This window comes from Dreissena polymorpha, chromosome 1 (genome assembly GCF_020536995.1).
Source record: "Dreissena polymorpha isolate Duluth1 chromosome 1, UMN_Dpol_1.0, whole genome shotgun sequence".
In the NCBI taxonomy this organism is placed as follows: Eukaryota; Metazoa; Mollusca; class Bivalvia; order Myida; family Dreissenidae; genus Dreissena; species Dreissena polymorpha.
Window position 1 is genome coordinate 158,469,290 of NC_068355.1, and position 22,892 is coordinate 158,492,181.

Below are 22,892 nucleotides of genomic sequence, written 5' to 3' on the forward strand. Positions count from 1 at the left end.
GAGTGATACCCGGGTACGTGTTAATGGCTATGTATAATAAAATGATTATTCGTCATTGTACATATACATTGTTATGTTCAGGATTTGTGATAAAGGCAGAGCAAAATAGAACGTAAGTATTAGACTAAATATACTCCTTTAAAAAGCACACACAAACAATGTTTCTGAATTGAAAATAAAGTCTATTCCATACACAGTTTAGTATCCGGTAGAGATACAAGTAAATTGACAGGTGCGTGAAGTTTGCACTGGCATCGACAATCGACATTCGCATATCGAGCTGGGACCAATGTCCAGCCAGCTCTAGCATCAACATTCGGCAAAAGTCCCGAATATCGAGCTGGGGCAAATGTCGAGCCAGCTATGACATCGACATTCGGCAAAAGTCCCGAATATAGAGCTGGGGCGAATGTCAAGCCAGCTCTGATATCGAAATTCGGCAATAGTCCTGAATATCGAGCTGGGGAGAATGTCGAGCCAACAATATAGAACAGAGAAACATTTAAAAGTGTAACAGTCCGTTTATTCACAAGTCAAACCATGGGAATTCTTTTATCAATAATACTATCTGCATGTCTATAACTTCATCTGGCATAAAGGGTTCGAACCGACCCGGACTCAGTCAATGGATCGGGATACGGGGGCAAGTGCTCCATTTTAAGTTTCCGCGGTCATAAACATCATTCGGAATGTTTCTTAAAAATCCAACGATGATCGATTACAACTTATTGTAGGAGTGAAAGGGAGACAAGAAGAGCTACATGTAGATCCATGTAAACTTGTAACAGCAAGTCACGTGAAAAGAAGCGAGCTAGAATATATGCACATAGAAAGAAGAAGAGTTGATAATTGGATGATATGTCCTTTGAACACGACCAGAATCCATTGTCTGAGGATTGTGTCAATATGAAATGCAGATTTCTAACACCTCACCATGGGAATTCTTTCCAATAATAGTGTCTGCATGTCTATAACGGCACGTTTTTGTTCGGCATCAAGGGTTCGAACCGACCCGGATTCAGTCAATGGATCGGGACATGGGGGCAAGTGCTCCATTTTACATTTCCGCGGTCATAATCATCATTCGGAATGTTTTTTAAAAATCTAACGATGATCGATTACAACTTACTGTAGTGTTGAAAAGGAGACAAGATGATCTACATGTAGATCCATGTAAACTTGTAACAGCAAATCACGTGAAAAGTAGCGAGCTAGAATATATGCACATAGAAAAAGTAGAGTTGATAATTGGAAGATACGTCCTTTGAACACGACCAGAATCCATTGTCTGAGGTTTATGTCAATATGAAATGAAGATTTCTAACACCTCACCGCCTCAGGGTCAACATTTTAATTCGTTGTTCGAAGTTGAAGCATTTTTATTTGTTTCATGTTAAACAAAAATTGTAGGCCCGGGCCTGCTGTGCCTAATAGCAGCTACGCCCCTATTTAATGTACCGCTCTCGTATATACCCGTGTTTACATGTTGTTATGTAGTTTAATTGTGTTAGAGCATTTTCTTGTATCTTTTCACAAATTCGAGCAACGTTTGCTGATTTTTTTCAAGGAAACGCCGTAAAACAGATTAATATTTGCCTAACATAATGCATGGTTCATTTATTGTAGAGGATGTAGGGGTCTTTTTTATTTTCCTATAGGCGATGAATAAACAACTCACATAAGTACATTAAGAATAAACAATGTTAATATACTTTGAAGTGCATTTATGTTTCTGGTTATGAGACTTATTTATGTTAAATGTCACGTTGAAAAAAAAATCAACTGGGATAAATAGAATACTAGGATTAGCGTTCAATACAGATATGTTTATGTTGTTCTGCTCGAACTCCGAAAGCGCTCGCCTAGGCTCGCGCTCCCGGCGTTCTAAGCCTCGCAACATAAACTTCTCTGTATAAAACGCTAACCTAGTATTCTCTATGTCTCGTATGTAAAATTCAAGGTTTTTAACAAATAAAGAAATAAAAATCGGCGACAGCACCTCTCATTGCCTCACTCTGACCGCACAACTAATATAATATGAATAATACGAACATGATTTAACACGTTACTTAACAGTTACATACATATCATTCACTTTTCTAAGCATTTTAGCTTGTATAAAATACTTAGACATGTTAAACCATTATACATTGCGGTATATACTATCAAACCATGTAGAAGTATCGACGTTTATTTTCATTAAATTAAAAATTTTGGTACAATGGAAACCAATTAATGAATAACATCAACAGTTGAATAACCTTTCCTAATCCGAACTGCGCATTAGAAATATTAGTGTTTTACTTGGAAAAAAATCGATGCGCTTGTTTAAAATCGTGGTAAATAAGTTTGAAAAGCAACTTACACAATTAATTCCTCTCCCTATAGTTATTTACATCATTAACATCAACCTTGTATGCATAGCGATTATAACCCATTCTCCCCATTTATCGATAAAGAATCCCGATACCGTTAAACACATCTGCAGACGAAAATGACTACATTTAAGAAAATATTAATTCAATATTCAACCACTAACCGATTATTTATCTCGTTTTAAATGTTTAATTTCAATTTGATATTCTTCAACAGATACGTCGCGTTCTGTGAAAGCAAAATTTTCTTAATCAAAATCGTTAACACAATAAAAATCGTCTGCGTTTTTATTACAATAAAAATAAAACTTGCTACTGAAGTTTCCAATAAAAGTAAATTCTTCTAAGTTGGACTATCGCCGAAAAGTCTCTTGGTTTTTTGTTTTCTTAAAATACTCAAGATTTTGTTTTACTATATCAATAGGCCTTTTTGTGGATGAAGTCCTTACAGTACCTTTTACTTGTATATGAACGTTCTCTGTTTTAACTGTTGTCTCATAGTGTAAACACGCAAAGCGTCGTAGTACAAATTGTGTGCATTATCGCTTTCAGGGGTGATAAATGTACCTGTAAGAATTAAATATATGTTTAAATTCTTAGTTTTTAAATTGTTAAAATGATAACTTTATATTTAGCTCGCTTTTATTTTGGCGCTAAAAAGCATGACGTCACGTTGGTGTCGCCGCCTTTTTTACGTCGACGTCACATAACAAACTTCAGCCAGTAGAAAAACAAAAGTTAACGGCAACGGCCGATTGATAAGACAAAAACATAATTATTCAGGATTTGAAGCTAAATACATTATACGACACCAAAGTTCGGTAAGAGTTTTGATATATCTTTTATTTTACACGCATCTTTCATTTTGTTTTAAGTAATAATTAATTACACACAATAGTTTAGTTTTTATGTACTACATAATATTAGATCTACATGATTTGAAAGAGTAAAACATTTTTTAACATATTAATTTATGTTGTTTATCTATGTTTATGTATTAGCAATTGTAATTTGATAACGATTTGAACCTGGTATTTATTATTTTCATATCTCTATTTGTAGAGAATCGCCATGTAACGCCATGAATAAAAGAGTTGAAACCGGCGCATCTCTCGAGGGTTGTTATTGAATAAATTGACGATCCCAAATCCCGAACAATTCTCGAACTTTCAACGAAACTAAAGATATAAAATCAACAAAATTGACGCAACAACAGCAAACAAAAGTCGAGCCGCACATCTTGGGCAGTTAACCAAATTATATAAAGAACTAGAAACACAGATTTTATCATCAGAAAACACAAAACGAGTGAGGGAGCTATTCGACCGACTGTGCGACCAATTAAGAATTCAAAATAGTGCATTCCCAGTACTTCGAACTTGCGAAGACCCGCAAACCAAAGAAGCACTACAAAAAAGTTTTGAAAGTTGTAAAACAAACTTTGTGGACTTCAAAGAACGATACTCGCAATGGACTCCCGTGGAAATAGACTTTATATCAAGTGCTGCATCATCAACATCTAGGTTGAGAAACGCAATAGTGAAACGGCTTATCGCAGAACAAAAACTTAAAACGTTGAAAGAACAACAATCTTTAGAGAGAGAAAGGCTCAAATTAGAATCCTTGCAAAAGGTAAGTAAGATAAGACACGTCTTCTTGCACAAGAAAGCATCGTGGCGGAAGCGAGGCTGGATGAATCTGTATGGGCTTACGAAGGTACGGTGATACACGAATACGACGTACATCGTGAATACACTTCACCGATTATTGAAACGGACAGAGCTTCCACATCACGTCGATTATACGGTGATTTCATGGACAATCGCGACGCAGCAGACGTACCTTCCGGTGAGCGCGTGAGCGTGACGCAGCGATATAGCAGACACAGTGCTTCCGCTATGGACGTTGAGAGACTTGCTTCAATTCTTCAAGAAGGGTTTAATTTGCCCAAACCCGAATTATAAACATGTAGTTGTTCCCCACCTTGACTATTGCAAATTTATAAAGAACTTTGAGACAAATGTATGTTATGAGTGCAAAGTAAGTGACAATAGACTTAGATTAAGTATTTGATACAATATTGTACAGGTGAAGCCAGGTCATGCATAGAAGATTGTGTTTTGTTAGACTCAAATGTAGGGTATAGCAAAGCTAAATCGATTTTGCAGTCTCGCTATGGAAGGCCGCATGTTATTGCAAGAAGTCACATTGATAAATTGTTACACGGTCCTCCAGTAAAGGCCTCTGATGTTAGTGAGCTTTCTAAATTAGCGCTTGATATGCAAAAAATGCCAGATTACACTTTCACAACTAGGGTTTGTGTCTGATATAAATCACTCTGAGAATTTGAGGCGAATTGTTAGACGTATTCCTATGCATTTGAGATCTAGATGGGCAGAAATAGCACACTATATTTTTGAGTTAGGCAAAAAACATAGTTTCTTTGATTTTTACAAAATTTGTTGATGAAAGGTAACGAGTGGCTAGCTCGGTGTATGGTATTGATGTTGTACAAGAAAATGTCCGAGACAGTAAGTCCGCCTCATGGTCCGTCAGATAATATTGTTAAAGGGAAAGTCACTATCCTTTCTACATCCACAGAAAGTCAAGCACATAGATATGATAGAAAATGTTATTGCTGTTAAGGTGCTTGTACAGACCTAGCGTCTTGTGATAAGTTCTAAAGTATGTCTTTAGAAGATAGAAAGAAGTATGTCGCAAAATGCAAACTATGTTTTAATTGCCTTAAACGCAATTATATGTCAAGAAAATGTAGACGTGACAAAATGTGTACTGTATCTGATTGTACAAGCAAACATCATTCATTGTTGCATAGTTGGGTCAAACCAGAACATGTTGTTTCGCAACCTTCTGTTAATTTGTACAGCTGTAAATGGGTCATTTGTTAAGACATGTTTGGGGATTATACCTGTAACTATTAAGGGTGGGGACAGTCACTTCTGTCAAACTTATGCCCTGCTCGACGATGGTGCAGACAAAACACTTTGTGATGAGAGATTGATCCAGCAGTTGAACCTCCGCAGTACAACCCGTCATCTTACAGATATCGACTATCAGCTCGACCGGAAGTACTACTCATGGACAGGAAGTAGACCACAGTGTGAGTCCTGTTTCCGGAAATGGCGGCAAGCGTCCAGCTAAATAACGTTTGGACGGTCAAGCAGTTACCAATCTCCACACGGTCTGTTGTGACGTCTGATGACATTAGCGGGTTTCCATACTTGTCCGCCCTGCATATTCCCCAAAATGAAAGTAAACCAAGTCATACTATTGATTGGCACTGATTGTCCCGAAGCACACATACCCCTTGAAGTGCGTTTCTGATGCAGCCACGAGCCATATGCGATACGGACGAGACTTGGATGGGCAGTTCGTGGACCAGTCGCTCGAGCCAGTATAGAACCGAGCCGAACAGAGCACCCCAGAGAAGAAGCAAATATCAACTTTGGTCAATCAAGTGACGTTATATTTCAGCAGCAACCTGAACGTATGTGGACCTCAGATTTCAACGACGCGTCACATTGCGAGAAAGATTCGATGTCAGTTGAAGATAAGAGAGCGTTGCGTATTATAGAATCAACCCTGTCGCACGTGGATGGTCACTATAAGATGGGACTACTTTGGCGAGCAGACGTCATTGTACTACCGATTAATTCGGCGTTGGCGCACGCACGTCTTAACCAACTGAAGAGAAAATTTAAAACGACAAAACATTGCATGAAATGTACACCAAAACAGTTACAGATTACATCGACAAGGGATACGCGAAAGAAGTAGAATATAAAGATACAGACTGCAAGTGGATATGGTATTTACCCCACCACCCCGTGACCAACGTAAATAAACTTGGAAAGTTACGTGTGGTATTTGACTGTGCCGCGAAATACAAGGACATCTCGTTGAATAGTCAACTTTTGCAGGGCCCTGACATGATAAACAGTCTCGTTGGCGTACTTACCAGATTTCGTCAGGAAAAGAGAGCCATAGCTGCAGTTATAGAAGCCATGATCCATCAAGTCCGCGTGTGTGTGGAAGACTGTGACGCACTCCGCTTTCTATGATGGCCTGGTAGTGACATCTCCATAAGTCCGAAAACTTATGATATGCAGGTGCACTTGTTTGGTGCCACCTCATCTCCTAGCTGTGCGGCGTACGCATTGAAAAGAACAGCCAGTGATAACGCGGGAACATTCCCAGACGAAGTTGTAGATACCGTAAATAGGAACTTCTACGTAGATGACTGCCTGAAATTCAGTTGATTCAGAAGAAAAAGCGTCGAAGTTAGCATCGGATCTGCAATCATTGGTGCAAATTGGAGGTTTTAGATTAACGAAGTGGATCAGCAACAGCAGAGCGGTACTCAATACAATTCAGGAATCTGAACGTGCAGCTACAGTTATTAGTCTCGACCCGAAAGACGCGCTTCCCTGTGATCGTGCATTTGGGGTAAATTGGAACGTCAGTGACGATGAAATAACTTTTAAAATAAGAATAGCTGATGAGCCACTGACAAGACGCGGCATCCTTTCCATAGTTAGTGCCATTTTCGACCCACTTGGATTTGTAAACCCAGTGACATTGCGAGCGAAAATAATCATACAGCAGCTCTGCAGAAAGAAAATAGGATGGGATGATGTAATACCACAGAAAGAGCAAGACGATTGGCAACGCTGGATAGTCAGCTTACATTGTTTGGAGAATATTCCAATAAACCGATGTTACCAACCGAAACACTTCGATGAAATAAATAATTTTCAGTTGCGCGTGTTCAGTGGTGGTTCCGAGGCGGGCTACGGCGCATGTGCATACCTACGATTAGTAGATCAATGCGATAGGATTGTTTGCAAGCTTGTACTTGGAAAATCACGACTCGCCCCGATCAAGCAGTCATCTATACCTAGACTTGAGTTGTGTGGAGCCGTAGTGTCGTGTAGACTGTATGCCATGATAAAAGATGAACTTGACTTTAAGATTGACCAGGCAGTTTTCTGGACTGATTCCATGATCCTACTGGGATATATCAACAATACAACAAGCCGTATCAAGACATTTGTTGGAAACAGACTTAGCCGTATTCACGAATTGACTAAACCTGAGCAATGGCGTTATGTTGACTCCAGATCCAACCCCGAAGACCTAGCATCGAGAGGCATTGATCCCCATGACGTTAGCAGTTTGAAGGACCTGGCTTTAAGGACCAGAGTACCTGCTGCACGATGAATCGACTTGGCCTTGTTTACCAAATAAACCGGAAGTAGCGGAAGAAGACTCGGAAGTCAAGCACGAAGTTGTTATCAACACCACTGCATCGTACACCGGAACAAATATCGACGACCTAATCAACCACTTTTCTGACTGGAACAAGTTGCTCAGAGCGGTTGCCTGGCTACAGAGGTTCATAGTATTCCTGCAGAAAACACTCATCCTTAGATGCAGAAGAGTTAAAACGTGGAGTTCTCGTGCCAGTCGAAACACAGAACGCTACACGTGCAATATTACATGTACATAGGGCCCATTTTATGCAGGAAATTGAAGGTCTTAGAAAAGGCAATCCCGTGAAGAAAAGTAGCAGATTAGAGTATTCTAAATCCGATTCTGGTAAACAGACTCATTCGGATGTCTGAAAGAAAACTCCCCATAGATAATGACAAAGCCCAAATTATCCTTCCCCATGATGATCACGTGACAGAGCTAGTTATTCTCCATTGCCATAACAACAACTGGACATGTAGGAAGACACCACGTACTTGCTGAATTACGAGCGAATTACTGGATACTACGTGGTCCTAGCGCTGCCAAGAAGACGACGAGGAAAATGTATTGTTTGCAAGAGACATCACGGTCCGTTAATCACCCAGCAGATGGCACCACTAACCCAAGAGCAGACGACGCCTGACAAACCTCCGTTTACATTTGTAGACGTGGACTACTTTGGACCATTAATGGTAAAACAACGTAGATCCAGCGTTAAAAGATATGGTTGCCTGTTTTCCTGTTTGACGACGAGATCGGTCTATACAGAAATAGCTCACAGCTTGACCACTAATTCGTTTCTAGCGGTTTACCAACGCTTTACAAGCAGACGAGGATATCCTGAAAATTTGTTCAGTGACAACGGTACCAATCTAGTCAGCGGAGATAAAGAACTGAGGAAATCTATAGAAGAGTGGAACCAGTCAAAGATCGGAAGATATTTGTTGCAGAACAACGTAGAATGGAAGTTCAACCCACCATATGGAAGCAACATGGGTGGAGCATGGGAGCGCATGATCAGGTCCACGCGCACCATACTGAAATCCCTTGCAAATAAACAGCTATTAACAGACGAGAAATTCTTAACATTGATTGCCGAGACCGAAAGGATTATAAATGACAGACATATCACCCCCGTTAGCAACGATCCAAAAGACATTTCAGCATTGAAACCAAGCATGCTACTATTAATGAAAAGTAATCTCAGTATACCAAGAGGAGTTTTCCCAGCAGACGACACATATAGCAGAAGATGGTGGAAGCAAATACAATACCTCAGCGACGTATTCTGGAAACGATGGGTGAAAGAATACTTGCCCACTCTTCAAATTCGCCAAAAGTGGCAAAGGAAAACCAGAAAATTACAAGCCGGTGACATAGTACTGGTCGCAGATGACAACATCCCCAGGGGGCAGTGGCCATTAGGCAGAGTGACCGAAGTATTTAAGGGCAGGGATGGGCTTGTACGAAAATGCAAAGTTCAAACTAGATGCACACATCTTTTAAGACCTATAACAAAGTTATGTTTATTAGAGGGCACTGATTAAGATGTTTAAATACACAATACTTTTCTTAGATTTGGCTTTATGGTATTTTGAATTTTTACATTTTTGATAGTTTTTCTATACAACGTTTTATTTTACATGACCTTTTGATAAGTGTATTTTGTATGGATGTTTTAATTTTGAGTACTTTTTTATGAGATGAAATTGAGAGATTTCATGGAGGGCACTGTAAGAATTAAATATATGTTTAAATTCTTAGTTTTTAAATTGTTAAAATGATAACTTTATATTAAGCGCGCTTTTATTTTGGCGCTAAAAAGCATGACGTCACGTTGGTGTCGCCGCCTTTTTTACGTCGACGTCACATAACAAACTTCAGCCAGTAGAAAAACAAAAGTTAACGGCAACGGCCGATTGATAAGACAAAAACATAATTATTCAGGATTTGAAGCTAAATACATTATAAGACACCAAAGTTCGGTAAGAGTTTTGATATATCTTTTATTATACACGCAATTTTCATTTTGTTTTAAGTTATAATTAATTACATACGATAGTTTAGTTTTTATGTGCTACAGAATATGAGATCTACATGATTTGAAATAGTAAACATTTTTGAACATATTAATCTATGTTGTTTATCTATGTTTATGTATAAGCAATTGTAATTTGATACCGATTTGAACCTGGTATTTATTATTTTCATATCTCTATTTGTAGAGAATCGCCATGTAACGCCATGAATAAAAGAGTTGAAACCGGCGCATCCCTCGAGTGTTGTAAGTGAATAAATTGACGATCCAAAATCCCGAACAGTACCTATTGATGGCGTGTTCTTCGATTTTTAAAGTCACTGTGACATGAAAACAGTACGAGTCGATGCTAACAAAAACATCCGTTTTCCAAATAAGTGCAATTATCGTAAATACCGTGAAACAGAATAATACTTTGCCTACCCACGATTATCAATGCCAAACATGTAGTTTGTGAATAGCTGTGCTGTTGTCAGGTTACATTATTATGTATTCAACACCGTTAACGAGTCATATTGTGTCATGATTTACTGGATAAGATACCTTAATGGTAATTATATCCCCTGCATGGGCCATTAGTGTGATGTAGTAACATTTCGTTCAGATAACATGAATGATGTCACATTCCAAATACAGCAATGTCAGTTCCATAATTAATAGTAATGTCAACGTGTGTTAATTGTTACGATTGAGTTGAGTCACAATGTTTACATTACTGTTAATTATGAAACTGATATGACTATACTGGGAATGTAACGTCTAGAGTTAATATCACCCTATTTAACATTAACTCATGTGTTAGAGGCTTTAATGATACTTAGTTATATGTTCAAATCAACCTAACGACCGATTTCTATACTGGCACTTTAATTCATAAATAGTTTCACGAGTACATTTAATTGTTCAATGTGTTAAATGTTGTTGTGCACGCGTATAAACCATCATTCTAGTCAGATCTAAGATGTACGTTGTAGAAGAATTATCAATCACATTCAGTCAGTCTAAATTCTTCATCATCTTGTCTACATCGGTTCTCTGTTTAATTGTCTACATAAGTGTCCATAAGGTCTTTAGTAATGCATTAAATAACCTAAACTATTAATACGGACTCGTAACGCTACACATGATTTAAGTTCTTTTATTTAACATGGATTTTCATCCGCTACATTGCGTGGTATATTAACAATCTACTATATTCGATCCCAAATGCCCTTACACATGTAATTCATATTTCTTAAGTAGAGCAAACTTTGAATTACATGTTTGCCCATTTGAAACTTAGGATACATACTGATTAATGTAAAATCAAGGCCCAGATTATAGTACTCCGTACTAAAATATCCAACAAAGTCGTATTTCTATTCAAAAGATCGACAAGACGGTTCAGTTTTGGGTAAACTGTCAAACTGTTTGCCCAGTGGTCACTTCGTAAATAAGAGAAATGATAATTTTTATAGGTATCTAAAGCCGTTACTCATTTTTTGACCGTTTAGTTATATTTTTATGATTAAGGGAGTGTTTCAGTTTCAATAAGAGACGTTTTATCTGGTTTGGTATTACGATTGATTTATTTACTGAAATGTCTATATGGGGGGGGGGGGCAGTGTAACCAAACTATGTAACGGAGTTTAACCGTCATTTAATGATGTCAATGCAAAAAAGGCGAAGTGCTTATATCATTAAAGCGAGTATTTATGAGTTAAATGCCAACATTTTAATATCGTAATATTAAGCCAACATGCAAATATGAAGGATGGTTCTCATAAACAATAAAATAACATTTTTTTTATATGGTACCATTAATCAACTAATATTGACGTCATTGGAAATAAACTGAACAAGTTTATGCCAATACCGATACGTTTACTCGTATGAATTACGGAAATATATGTGTGTCTATATGCCATATGAAAAAAATCAGCCCCAATATCAAAAGTAGTAAAAAAGTAAGATATTGTTACCAGCTATTAGTACTTATAGTATTGATAGTATTATGCACTTGTATGTTTACTTCTTTAAATATGCCGGACACATCATTAATAAACAATAAGTAGTATGTTGCACGTAGGTTACATTCATATTATCTTTTCAGAACTGTCAGAAAATGTTCACAAACTATCCGATTGGTTGAAAAATCCTACACGTTTATCAAAGAAGAAGAACACGTTGTTTTATAGTGTGTTTGAATTAAATTTGTGCTCGCATACATAGACCTCTTGCATTTGTTTTAATAAAAGTGACGTGCTATACGTACTTTTATTGATTGGAATCAAAGAACATTTTTACTTACTTGCTAGTTGTTACGAAACAGTCGAAATATAAAATAAACACAATTCAAACATGCTTCAAAGGCATAGTTATGGTTCAAGGAATGTTTGATCATTACTTACTCTGTGTATTGGCCTTTAACGTCGCATCAATAAATTACCGTGATCTACTGTTTCTGCAACAGTAAAATACATATAAGAAATAATATATATATCATGGTTTGTTGTCGAATACCCCACAGTAAGGAGTATAGATGCGTAGGATTTAATCACGAGTGCGAAGTTGTTTTGGCATTTCCATCGTTTAGGAACGATATTTACAGACGAGTTTAAAGTACATAATATATGTTTGAATAGTTATTTTTTGAGATTCTGGTATAAGCCTTTAAAAATAATATTATGACTACTTTTGATAAAATTGTTGCAAAGAAATGTTAACGAATTGTGGTCATTATACGTTAAATCATGCATGGCATGTTAATAGGACAGTGAACAGAAATGTTGAGTGGTGACTATTTAAGTTAATTAAAAGCTATATATTTACTGTTCATAACGATATAATTAGTGTTCGTATCTCATTATGGCATTTTAACCACAAAACATTAAGAAATATTGCAACAGGACTCCTATATTATTGATTTCGTGTAAATTTAATATCCCTGAAGTTTCGATATGAATCACGTTCTTTTGACAATCAATATTAAACAATAATTTTGCCCTGATTTAAAATCCAGATCATAATACTTCATTTGTTTTCTTTGAAGTGTAAATATTGTATGCTACCAAAATAAATGTTGTTCGATAATAACATAGCACGATGCAAACAAATAATTTATAAGCATCTAGATAAAGGCTTAATACACATAAGCATCTCAATAAAAGCTTAATGAGTTTCTCAATGTGCGGAACAGACGCCGGAAAAGCTAAACATGTTAAGAAATTTTAACACTTACTAGACGAGCTATACATGTCCATATCTATATTAAATTAAAGATCAGACAAAATCAGTTTTATATCACATCAGTAAATAATGGCAACATAGGGCTAATCATTAACTGAATGTTTATTGCTTCATTGAGCCCGATCAAATGTTCGTAGTTATAGATTGTACATTTGAGTTGATATATTTCTGCAATCAGTTTTGGTTGGAATTGTAGATCTCTAACTGACATAGCTCGAAAATAACTAAATGCGGTTAAAGGGGAAACATTTTTGGCATTGGCGTCATATAATTGTTGCACTCTATTTTTTAAAGTTTTTATGTAGTCAATTTATCGGCGATTTGTTGTAATAATTGTGTACACATTTTAGAATTGTATGTCTGTAAAATCTCAAAAGGACTCATTTATATATATATACGACATTGATGTAACGATTACACCACGAGATATATTGTGTTAGAAAACAGTATGATTTTTCAAATATGTTCAAAACTGATACACGAATGCATTAGGACTTACCATTTTGCACCAACCTGCGTACAGGAGTATGATTAATAGAACCCACAGCCGAATGGGGGATTACTCAATAATGTACTTTAAATTTAATATTGTAATCTGCACAATAAATATTAAACCTGGACCGCAAGATGTCTTGATTCGTGATAACCGTCTAACATTCAAACGGAACAAATAAACCAACATATAAATGGATAAGAATTGCATTTACAAGCAAAACGAACGAATGAAAACTATCTATATAGTGCTTAACTGAATCAAATTCTTAGTCACTGCGATTAAATTGAAGCAGACGTTATGTAAAACAAAAACAACGAACAAAAACAATTTTATTAACGTTCTAGGGATGACCGCACTTGAAACAGATTCCCGAGAGCTTCTCTTCATACGTAGAACTACATATAGAACAGTTTGTATTGTTCCTTAAATAATATACCAAACACATATTAAGTAACGTCTATAACTACTAGGGTTGGAACGTTTGGTTTAAATATTACCACACTATACATGCTAACACTCATTCACACTGTGCAATATATTTTAGAGAACACAACTCTTAAACCTATAAAATGTTAAAACCAGTCCTGTGAGTAATTTAAGGCATTCATGCATGTGGTTTATCGACATGGATACTGTTGTATGGTTACTGTGTCACGTTTGACGTGCATAATTAACTTTAGTTTACATATGCCATTGTAAATTGTTGATGGATTGTTGACAATCAGTGACATTCTCCAATCATAGAATCTGGAGTTGCATTTTATGAATGCTGTGTATATCAATATTTCGACACGATTTTATTTAGACAAATCATCTGCATTGATTCCGGTATCTAATCATCGCATTATGCAACGAACAAAGTTTGTAAATTATACAGTAATGCCATTCAAGAAAGATTATCAGGTGAAACACTGAACATCTACTCACGAGTGAACATTAAATTAATAGTGTTTTTTTTAATATTTATTTCTTTATTATTCCAAACCTGTATTGCTATGTCAGATATGATCAATCGATGTTGCATCGATACAAAGTTGATTTTCTGTTCTGGTTGTAATGCACATTGATACCGACTGGCACGGGCAATTGAGTCCATTAAGAAATCGAGCTATCATTAAAGTGAGTTTTCCGATAATGGTCTATCAATCAGATAAAATTAGGAAAAGCAATCCATACAATAACGCTTCAATTACTATAAATGCCATAATTGCTTAAAATTCCATATTTTTGTGTTTTGATATTACATTTATATCTAATTAGGATGAACGAATAAATTAAATGTTGATGCGGTCATTGTTGCGTATAGTTCTCTGCTGGTGTCACACTATTGTCGATAAACAATTGCCTATGATAACAAACACATCGGATATGATAGATGATTCATATTTATTTTAATATGTTTGTGTTGAACTTTTATTGCCACATTATACCAGGCTGTATTTGAAGACGGCAATATTGACGTTAACATTGACCAAATGAATTGAGTGTGACGAAGACCTTTCCAAGTATCCATCTTCCTATAAGATAATCCGCAAGTAGAACCCATGAACAATAAGGTCCGACATAGCCACATTTACAATGAAAGATGAAGTATATAAGGGTCTGGTTCTTTCGAACCAAGAAACAGCACGCGTTACACAAAAGGTCCTACACCGCAAAAGTCAAAATGGAATACTTTTAAGTAGAATGCATACACTTGGTGCGTGCAACCACACATTTTATTAAAACATTTCTTAATACAGGGCACATAAGTAAGATTCTTTCTCCCATACAAATGATGGGGGGGGGGGGGGGCATTGGCCAGATTACTGGGAAGTTATAGTGCTGACAAATCATGTTCAGAATAGTAAAGAATCAGTATAACATTTTGTTTTACATTAAAACGATCAATAGATCCACCTCGTTCTATATTTATCCTATTAAATATTGCTCATGATTTATCTGTAAATTTATGTGTATATATACATGGCAATATCTTTAATTCAACACATCTTATTACATTCACACTTCATTACACATACCTTACTATTTCTTAAGCGTTTTTAATTTCAATCCGATAATCTGTCGTGATGATATGCACTGTACACACTTCTTGTTCTGCGTCCAGTCTTAAGCAATTAAGCTGAATGATAAAAGCTGGAGTATTCCCGATTCTCACTGGGCACCTGTTCACTTTTGGTAAGCTTCAAGTTTGAAGTCATAACACCACTGTCGACCTTTTAAAGTGGTTTAGGCCTTGGTTTTCCAAAAGGTGAAAACCAACTTGCGGTGTAATATTGTGTACATCATTAAATACTTGTTTTGAAACGCGATCGGCATTATTCGCATCATAGTATAATGAATGTATATGTGGCTTCACTATCAATGTGCGTTTTGGCAAAAGGTTAATTCATGATATTAAATCAATGGTCCAAATGTACAGAGTATTTAGACATCAGATCAAGAGTGATAGTGATCGATTAATTAAACAACCAACGATGTTCAACATTGTTTGTTTTGTATTAAAGTAACATTATAACTCTAAATCAACGAAAATTTCGTACACTATTTCGTAAAATAAAGCTAAACAATTAAAAATCATTGTTCCTTATGGCCATTGTCGAAATTTCAACGCCAGATGTGGTCTTGTAAAATAGATGTTTGTGGATACAAAATGCTCGTTTTTATTATGGTTTTAACATGGTAGCATTTTAGTGTTCGTATGTCGTATCAATAGATATAATCGCAGGAAATTAACATGGAATTTATTGTGGTCACAAATAAATAAAAACGAGCATGTTGTATCTACAAAAATCTATGTAATCATACCACATCTAGCGTTGAAATTGTGGCTATTGCTATAAGGAACACTGATTGTTTAGGTGTTAACTTTATTTTACGAAATACTTTACGAAATTTGCGTTGATTTTGAGCGTTATAGAGACTTTGATAAAATGGCGATATAGAAAGGTTACATTATTGATCGTTCAACATAAATAATGGCCCATACTATTTCATGATATTTACTATATACGATCTAAGACTATTTAACTTATTCTCGTATCAGGAAGATTGAAGAACCACTGTATAAAATTTTGAATAGTAACTTAACTTAAGCGTCTAAAAAAAATAACTATGTAGCTGAAATCTATGTGTGATGAATGCTACATGCTAAAAGAAGATCCCTTAAACATGTAAGTAAATTAAGATATAAGTCGCTGAATGACAGATCGAGATTTGTCAACTTTGATTCTGATTGTTTTGTGTTAGTGGGTTATTGACATCGCATGTGTGCTAATTACCACCGAGCGACTATTCCATATTTAATATTTTCCATACCAAATGATATAAAACAATTGAATTCGAGACCTCGTCATAAGATGTAGTTAATTTTCCAATATTTAATAAACTCTTCAAAAACATGTATCATCTTCGAACGATTTATTGATTACAGCTATTAAAAGCCCGTGAGCAGGTTGTTTGTAAGTTATTACCTGCTCATACGCTTCATTTCATGTCAGAGCATCTGAAAGAAAACAATTTATGTTATTATACGAGCGCGTTATTTCACTTGTTGGCAACCACATACAGATCATCCATTGCGACGTTTTACCAGTATTCAATGGCAGTCAGCGTTAACTTTACCTCGTGCTTTGTTCTTATTTGACGATTGACAACATGACATAAATAAATTATTTTGACAAGTACATGTTTTCACAATTATACTGAACAATACTATTACATTTATATGCTGGGTAAAAGCATCATGCATAAAAAACATTTGGTTATTTATCGGTTATATATTTTTATCAGTCAATTGTCTTCAAAACTGCATTTCTTCGTTGTGATATTAAGTTAACGTATTCGAAGTATTTTGACTTGGTTAGCAGCGCTGTTACATGAATGTTTTGATTGAATAATATTTTGATGACATTTAAATTCAAATAAATCTACATAATTTTAGACTTATATTTTGCAAATTCAAACAAGTGTTTAAGATTGTATCGTCAACCATGTATGTTTGCATTCAAAATAGACGCATGTATGTGCAGAAGGAATGCTTAGTACAAACCGTTCGGTACCGTTAATAAAATGTTTCATACTTTATGAAAATCAAGACGACCAAGTGTACGCCGATACAGGCTGTTTAAATCTTTCTGGAATTACTAACAATTATGCCAAAGTGTCGTTTGTACGAATCTTTTCACAACAGTGTGCATGCATTTGTACTTGTATAATGCTCCTATTTATTTGATTGTATTCCGATATGTCAGCTGAATTTCTTTTAATTTGTCAACGTTGTACTTCTTTTATAAGATCGTACCTACTCTCTTAATAAATGAGGCTTCAATACACTGTTATGCATATCTTGCACATTTACGGTTTCTTGTTTTATGTCACATACCCATTGATTGAGAGAACAATTTAAAATTTATAATAATTTTTTACGCATAATTACTTATTAGTGAACAGAAAATAAACACTTTTGAATGTTTCTTTTTATCACTTGTTAACTTTTACTCTTGTTTTTACAAAGCTCTAAAGTTCTTGTACATTCATTATCTGTATTATTTATATGTTCCTTAAGTTCTTAATTCGATATTCTTCTTTGAATACCATAACTACATTGATGCGATCATGAAGAGCAAGAATAAAACGAAAATTGAACTGATGTTGCCTCATGAGATTCAGTGTGAAAATATTATATAAAATTCAATAACTGGTATTTCCACTGTACAAAATATTATACAAAAGTCAATAACTGGTATTTCCACTCAACAAAATATTATACAAAATTCAATAACATGTATTTCCATTCTACAAAATATTATACAAAATTATATAACTTATATTTTCAATCTACAAAATATTATACAAAATTCTAAAACTGATATTTTCACTCTACAAAATATTATATACATTTAATAACCGATATTTTCACTCTACAAAATATTATATAAAATTCAATAACTGGTATCTTCACTTTACAAAATATTATATAACATTTAATAACTGGTTCTTCCACTCTAAAAAATATAATATAAAATTGAATAACTGGTATTTTCACTCTACAAACTATTATACAAAATTCAATTAACTGATAGTTCCACTCTACACACTATTATATAACATACAATAACTGATATTTTTACTCTACAAAATATTATATACAATTCAACAACGGGTATTTCCACTCCACAAAATATAATATAAAATTGAATAACTGGTATTTCTACTCCTCACAATATTATATAAAATTAAATAACATGTATTTCCGCTCTACAAAATATTATATAAGATTCAATATCTGGACTATCCACTCAACATTCAACTACGCATTTATTGTCGATCAGTAGATCGGATCAATCAAGACATTTGTGTTTTATCGTCAGACCTTTAAAAACTCTAGTTATGCTTTAACGCTGACTAGACGGTTTAAACTTTAAACTGAATCATGCCATCAAGTATATAATTCGCTGAGCCATAGCTTGTAGTTATTGATTTTTGAAGAAATTTGAGCAATTAATGCATGCCAACTTGAATTATGGTTGCAATGCAGAATTGATAACTGTTATTATCGAGGAGCAAATTTACCAATAAGAGAATAATTCTGATTTTGATGAATCTTTCATATATTCATATTATTTCCAAATGTCCATAAAAATTAAACCTGAAACAAGTTTATGTACTGAAGCGTTGTCGTTGTGTTTGTTTTGTTATTATTGCTTTTCTAAGGGTCGTTCAGTCGCTGAATCTGTCATTGTTATGTTAGGAAACCAAAGTATAATACATAATCCGTGAAATTGTGCTGTCATGTGTCGCGAAACCGCTTGTTTTGTTGGACAATAAACAAGCTATCTGCCAATTCAATTATTGCTGAATAACTCACTGGATATTGAATACCGTGATGTATAATTAACAGCCGCATGGGTCGTTGTTACTGGTGAAGTAATCACGTTTAATTCGAGATCAACTGTTATCTTCAACATATTCTTTATGTTTATGATAAATTCTTGGTAATTTACTTCTAATATAACGAATTATACAAATTTGTTGTGCGTTTCTATACGAATATTTTCACACAAAAATGTTTCAGCACCGTGACTGGTATTTGAGTAGCTTTCAATGACCAAAGTTGCTGCTCAAATGCTGCTCGAATGCGGCTCAAATGCCAGTAACGGTGCTGAAACATGTGTGTGTGAGAATATAGCATTTTTTGTCTCAACATTCGTATAGAATATATTTGTTATCATAAACGTCACAACAGGTATAGACATGTGCTTGTATGAGTAAATGCTCATTTATGTGTATTCATCAATCGTCTGTATTCTTTTGTGCGTGTTATATTTAATATCCATTATAAGCTTGTTTATGTAAATATTGTTATGTTGGTATATATGTAGTTGTCACAGTTTATACTCCATTAACAGTGACTAAAATGATAAAAAAATGAAAAGAAAGTCAATAACGCATCTTTGAAGGGTGTGTATTTATAAAATGTGATTATCATAGATAAAAGTGTCTCATTATGCTCTTTTGAAACGGTTCTTCTAAAAAAATATCAGTTCCGAGAGCGTCATTGTTTGTAGCTTTGAGAAAATCAGATGTAATGAAAATAGTACGTATGGTTCTATTGAACGTGTATTTTGCAGAGTTGTTTGTTGGATTAATCACTGGTTAATTGTATTTAAGTCAAACCACGACTACAAGTTCACCAACTCTGCTTTTCCTGGTTTATCTGGCGTTCAAGTTCCATTTTCAGAGACATTAGTCAGTAACTGAACTAATTAAATCGGAGAAAAAGGAGGGGGAATGTCCGTTTAAGGAATAACATGACCAATCTCGAAGCACAGGTTAAGTGTAAGGGCCCTGGGTAAAAAGTCAAAGCTGGTTCGTATCTGGTTCGTATCTAAAATTTTAATGTATGAACATTCTTGATGCGAATTAAATATATACAGGTATATACTTAACCCTCATACGCAAGACGTATCTTGGGCTATCACATGCATAGAAAGACAAATTGTGGTTATTTTTGTCAATAAATTGATGATTTTAACTGTTTTATTTAGAATATGACCTTAACATTTCACTTTCACAATACACCATATATGGCGTAATGAAAACGAATGCAGTTACGTATATATACGTTTGACCATGAATGCATACCCATTAGTTTTGGTTGCATAGCTGTGTAAGAAATTTATTTAGTTAAATAATATTATTATAAGCAACACGGGCAGGGAGATTATGACTTTGTTTGCATTTATTAATAATATTGAACTAATGAACTAAAATAGCTAACAATGAAAAAAGGCACAATGCTTTAATGTATTATTTTCTTAGTTTAAAGAAAAACGCCTACCTTGAGCAAACGAGTTGAGTTTGCAGAAGACATTGCCCAGTACCCATCCCTCTGTTAAATCATCGACGAGTCGAACCCAAGAACAGCACGAGATCACCAGAAGGTCAGATACCGCTAGGTTCACGAGAAAAAAGTTTGTAGTAGTCTGCAATGGTTTTGTTCGCGCGATCACCAAAAATAGTAAACAATTTCCCACCACAGAAGAAATAATTATGAAACTATAGAAAGTTATTTTAATGGCAATCTCCCATTTAGGGAGATGTGTCATATTGCCAGGATAGTCAAGTGATGACAGATCATACTCAAAATATTCAGAATCTTCAGGAATCAGTGTAACATTCCGTTGATAAAATTTGTTCTCAATTAAATCCATCGCATGATGTAATTTAAAAACTTCAGTTGATTTGAATTAAATACACCATTTTGTGCAAATAGGCATGGTAACAATTTTAGGTCACTGCAGCTGCCTTCCAATCACTCAACATGAAACACCTTGTCTTAGCTCTAGCGAGTTTGTGTAAAATCTGATTAACTGCCTAGACGCTAAGCACTTTGAACACAACATGTTCTTCGTCCAATCATAAGAATGTAGGCCGGATAAGCATAGCAGTGCCAGATATTTTCTCTATACTAACTGGGCGCTTTTCAGACGCTTTGATTGCACTGAAAGCTGGTTTATATTTCGTCTAAAGAAATCTGTGCGAATAAGTGTCGACCTGAAAATGCGTATACAAAATGCGTTCGGGCGTTTAATATCATTTTCTACAAGTAAATTAATCAGACTTTGGCACATATGACAATCCCTAGAATGCTTTTTACGTTATGAAAATGTGAAAAATGTATTAGTAGTATTTATTCAAACTCATGGTCATATTCCTTTTTCGCAATACATATGTTAGTGTTATCATAAAGTATTCAATTTTAAAAGATAATCCTGGCGGTTATGTTCGGCAATTTGCTGACAAGTTTTTTTACTTTAGTTTGTTCAGTTAAACCATGGCATGCACCAAGCATTTCTCATTTATGCTAACATACAATTTCAATTCAAGATATTACAAGAATGTTCATTGTTGCAAAGGTTTGCGAACACGAAAGCGTGTCACGATAAGATGATTGTCTATCTAGAAATGTCGAGTGTTTTTTTTTTGCAGTCGCTGAGTATGAGCTGAATATGTTATTGTACTGCATTGTTTTCCATGACTCAAAAAGAAGTCATATATCACACACGTTTAAGCAAAGCGGAACTTGATCAGCAAAGTTACTGTAGTATGGAAAACGTTAATGATTGAAAGGTTGACATTGGAAATAATTTGACGCAGCACAAAAGCTTTTGAAAGACAGGACATGCACACAACAAACACACATTTTGGTTACAATTTTAGAGTAAAAATAAAGAAACTCAGGGTAAAATCCATTTTAAAGGGCTCCAAACATCCTTACCGGTACGATATTTTATCACAAAGCATTAATATCCGTTAATCCCATTACATGGCAGTTTCAATCAAAAAACAGAACTACATGATTATCATAGTAATGTATGACCATTCCACTTTGAAATTTTGTATATAAATAAATTGTATAATTATTGAATGAAAGATTTTATAAACTAACCGCACAAGTGTAATGTTCAGAAACGCATAACGTATCAAGAACATACATTCTTTGACTAAACATATTTCTCGAGAAAGGACAACTGAAACGCTAGAAACGTAAAGGAAATAAGTATGTGTTAACTTTAGTTCCTCGTGTGTGTAAGGCAAGGAACCAATCAAAAATGTTATGCGGGGCAAACAAAATAAATAACAACGTTTATTATAAATCTGTGTCAAACAAGAGACGCTTACTTAAAACGGTTAATACAAAGCAGTAATGGGTTAATAATAGAACAGTGCGTGTACATACTTACACAGTTTAGTCGTGATAGAGTATAGTGCTAGATCTTTTGTTTTGTATTTTAGTATGTTACTCATCAACAACCTGTCAATAAGTGAGCGTTGCTATGATTCATGAAATAAATAACACCAAAGCGATTATTAACTTAATTACAGCCAAACAGATATCATTCGTCTCAACCTAAACATATATCATTATTTTATACTTCATTTAAATATTAGCCTCATATTATAAGGACAGAAAAAG

General features: G+C 34.9%; 2 protein-coding genes across 2 annotated transcripts in view; one reads left to right on the forward strand and one right to left on the reverse strand.

The window, feature by feature from the left end:
• Positions 1-21,184, reverse strand: part of LOC127857957 (neuropeptide FF receptor 2-like) — a 41,579-nt gene extending 20,395 nt beyond the window's left edge. The window contains exon 1 of the mRNA XM_052394743.1: positions 20,754-21,184. Within this exon, the coding sequence (XP_052250703.1) occupies positions 20,754-21,126 (373 nt within the window). The 5' untranslated portion in view covers positions 21,127-21,184. The remainder of the gene's footprint in view (positions 1-20,753) is intronic.
• Positions 6,562-11,985, forward strand: LOC127857971 (uncharacterized). Its single transcript, XM_052394775.1, has 3 exons — positions 6,562-9,634; positions 9,875-9,933; positions 11,780-11,985. The coding sequence occupies exon 1, from the start codon at positions 8,258-8,260 to the stop codon at positions 9,194-9,196; it is 939 nt and encodes a 312-aa protein (XP_052250735.1). The 5' UTR covers positions 6,562-8,257; the 3' UTR covers positions 9,197-9,634; positions 9,875-9,933; positions 11,780-11,985.
• Positions 21,185-22,892: the final 1,708 nt, after the last annotated feature.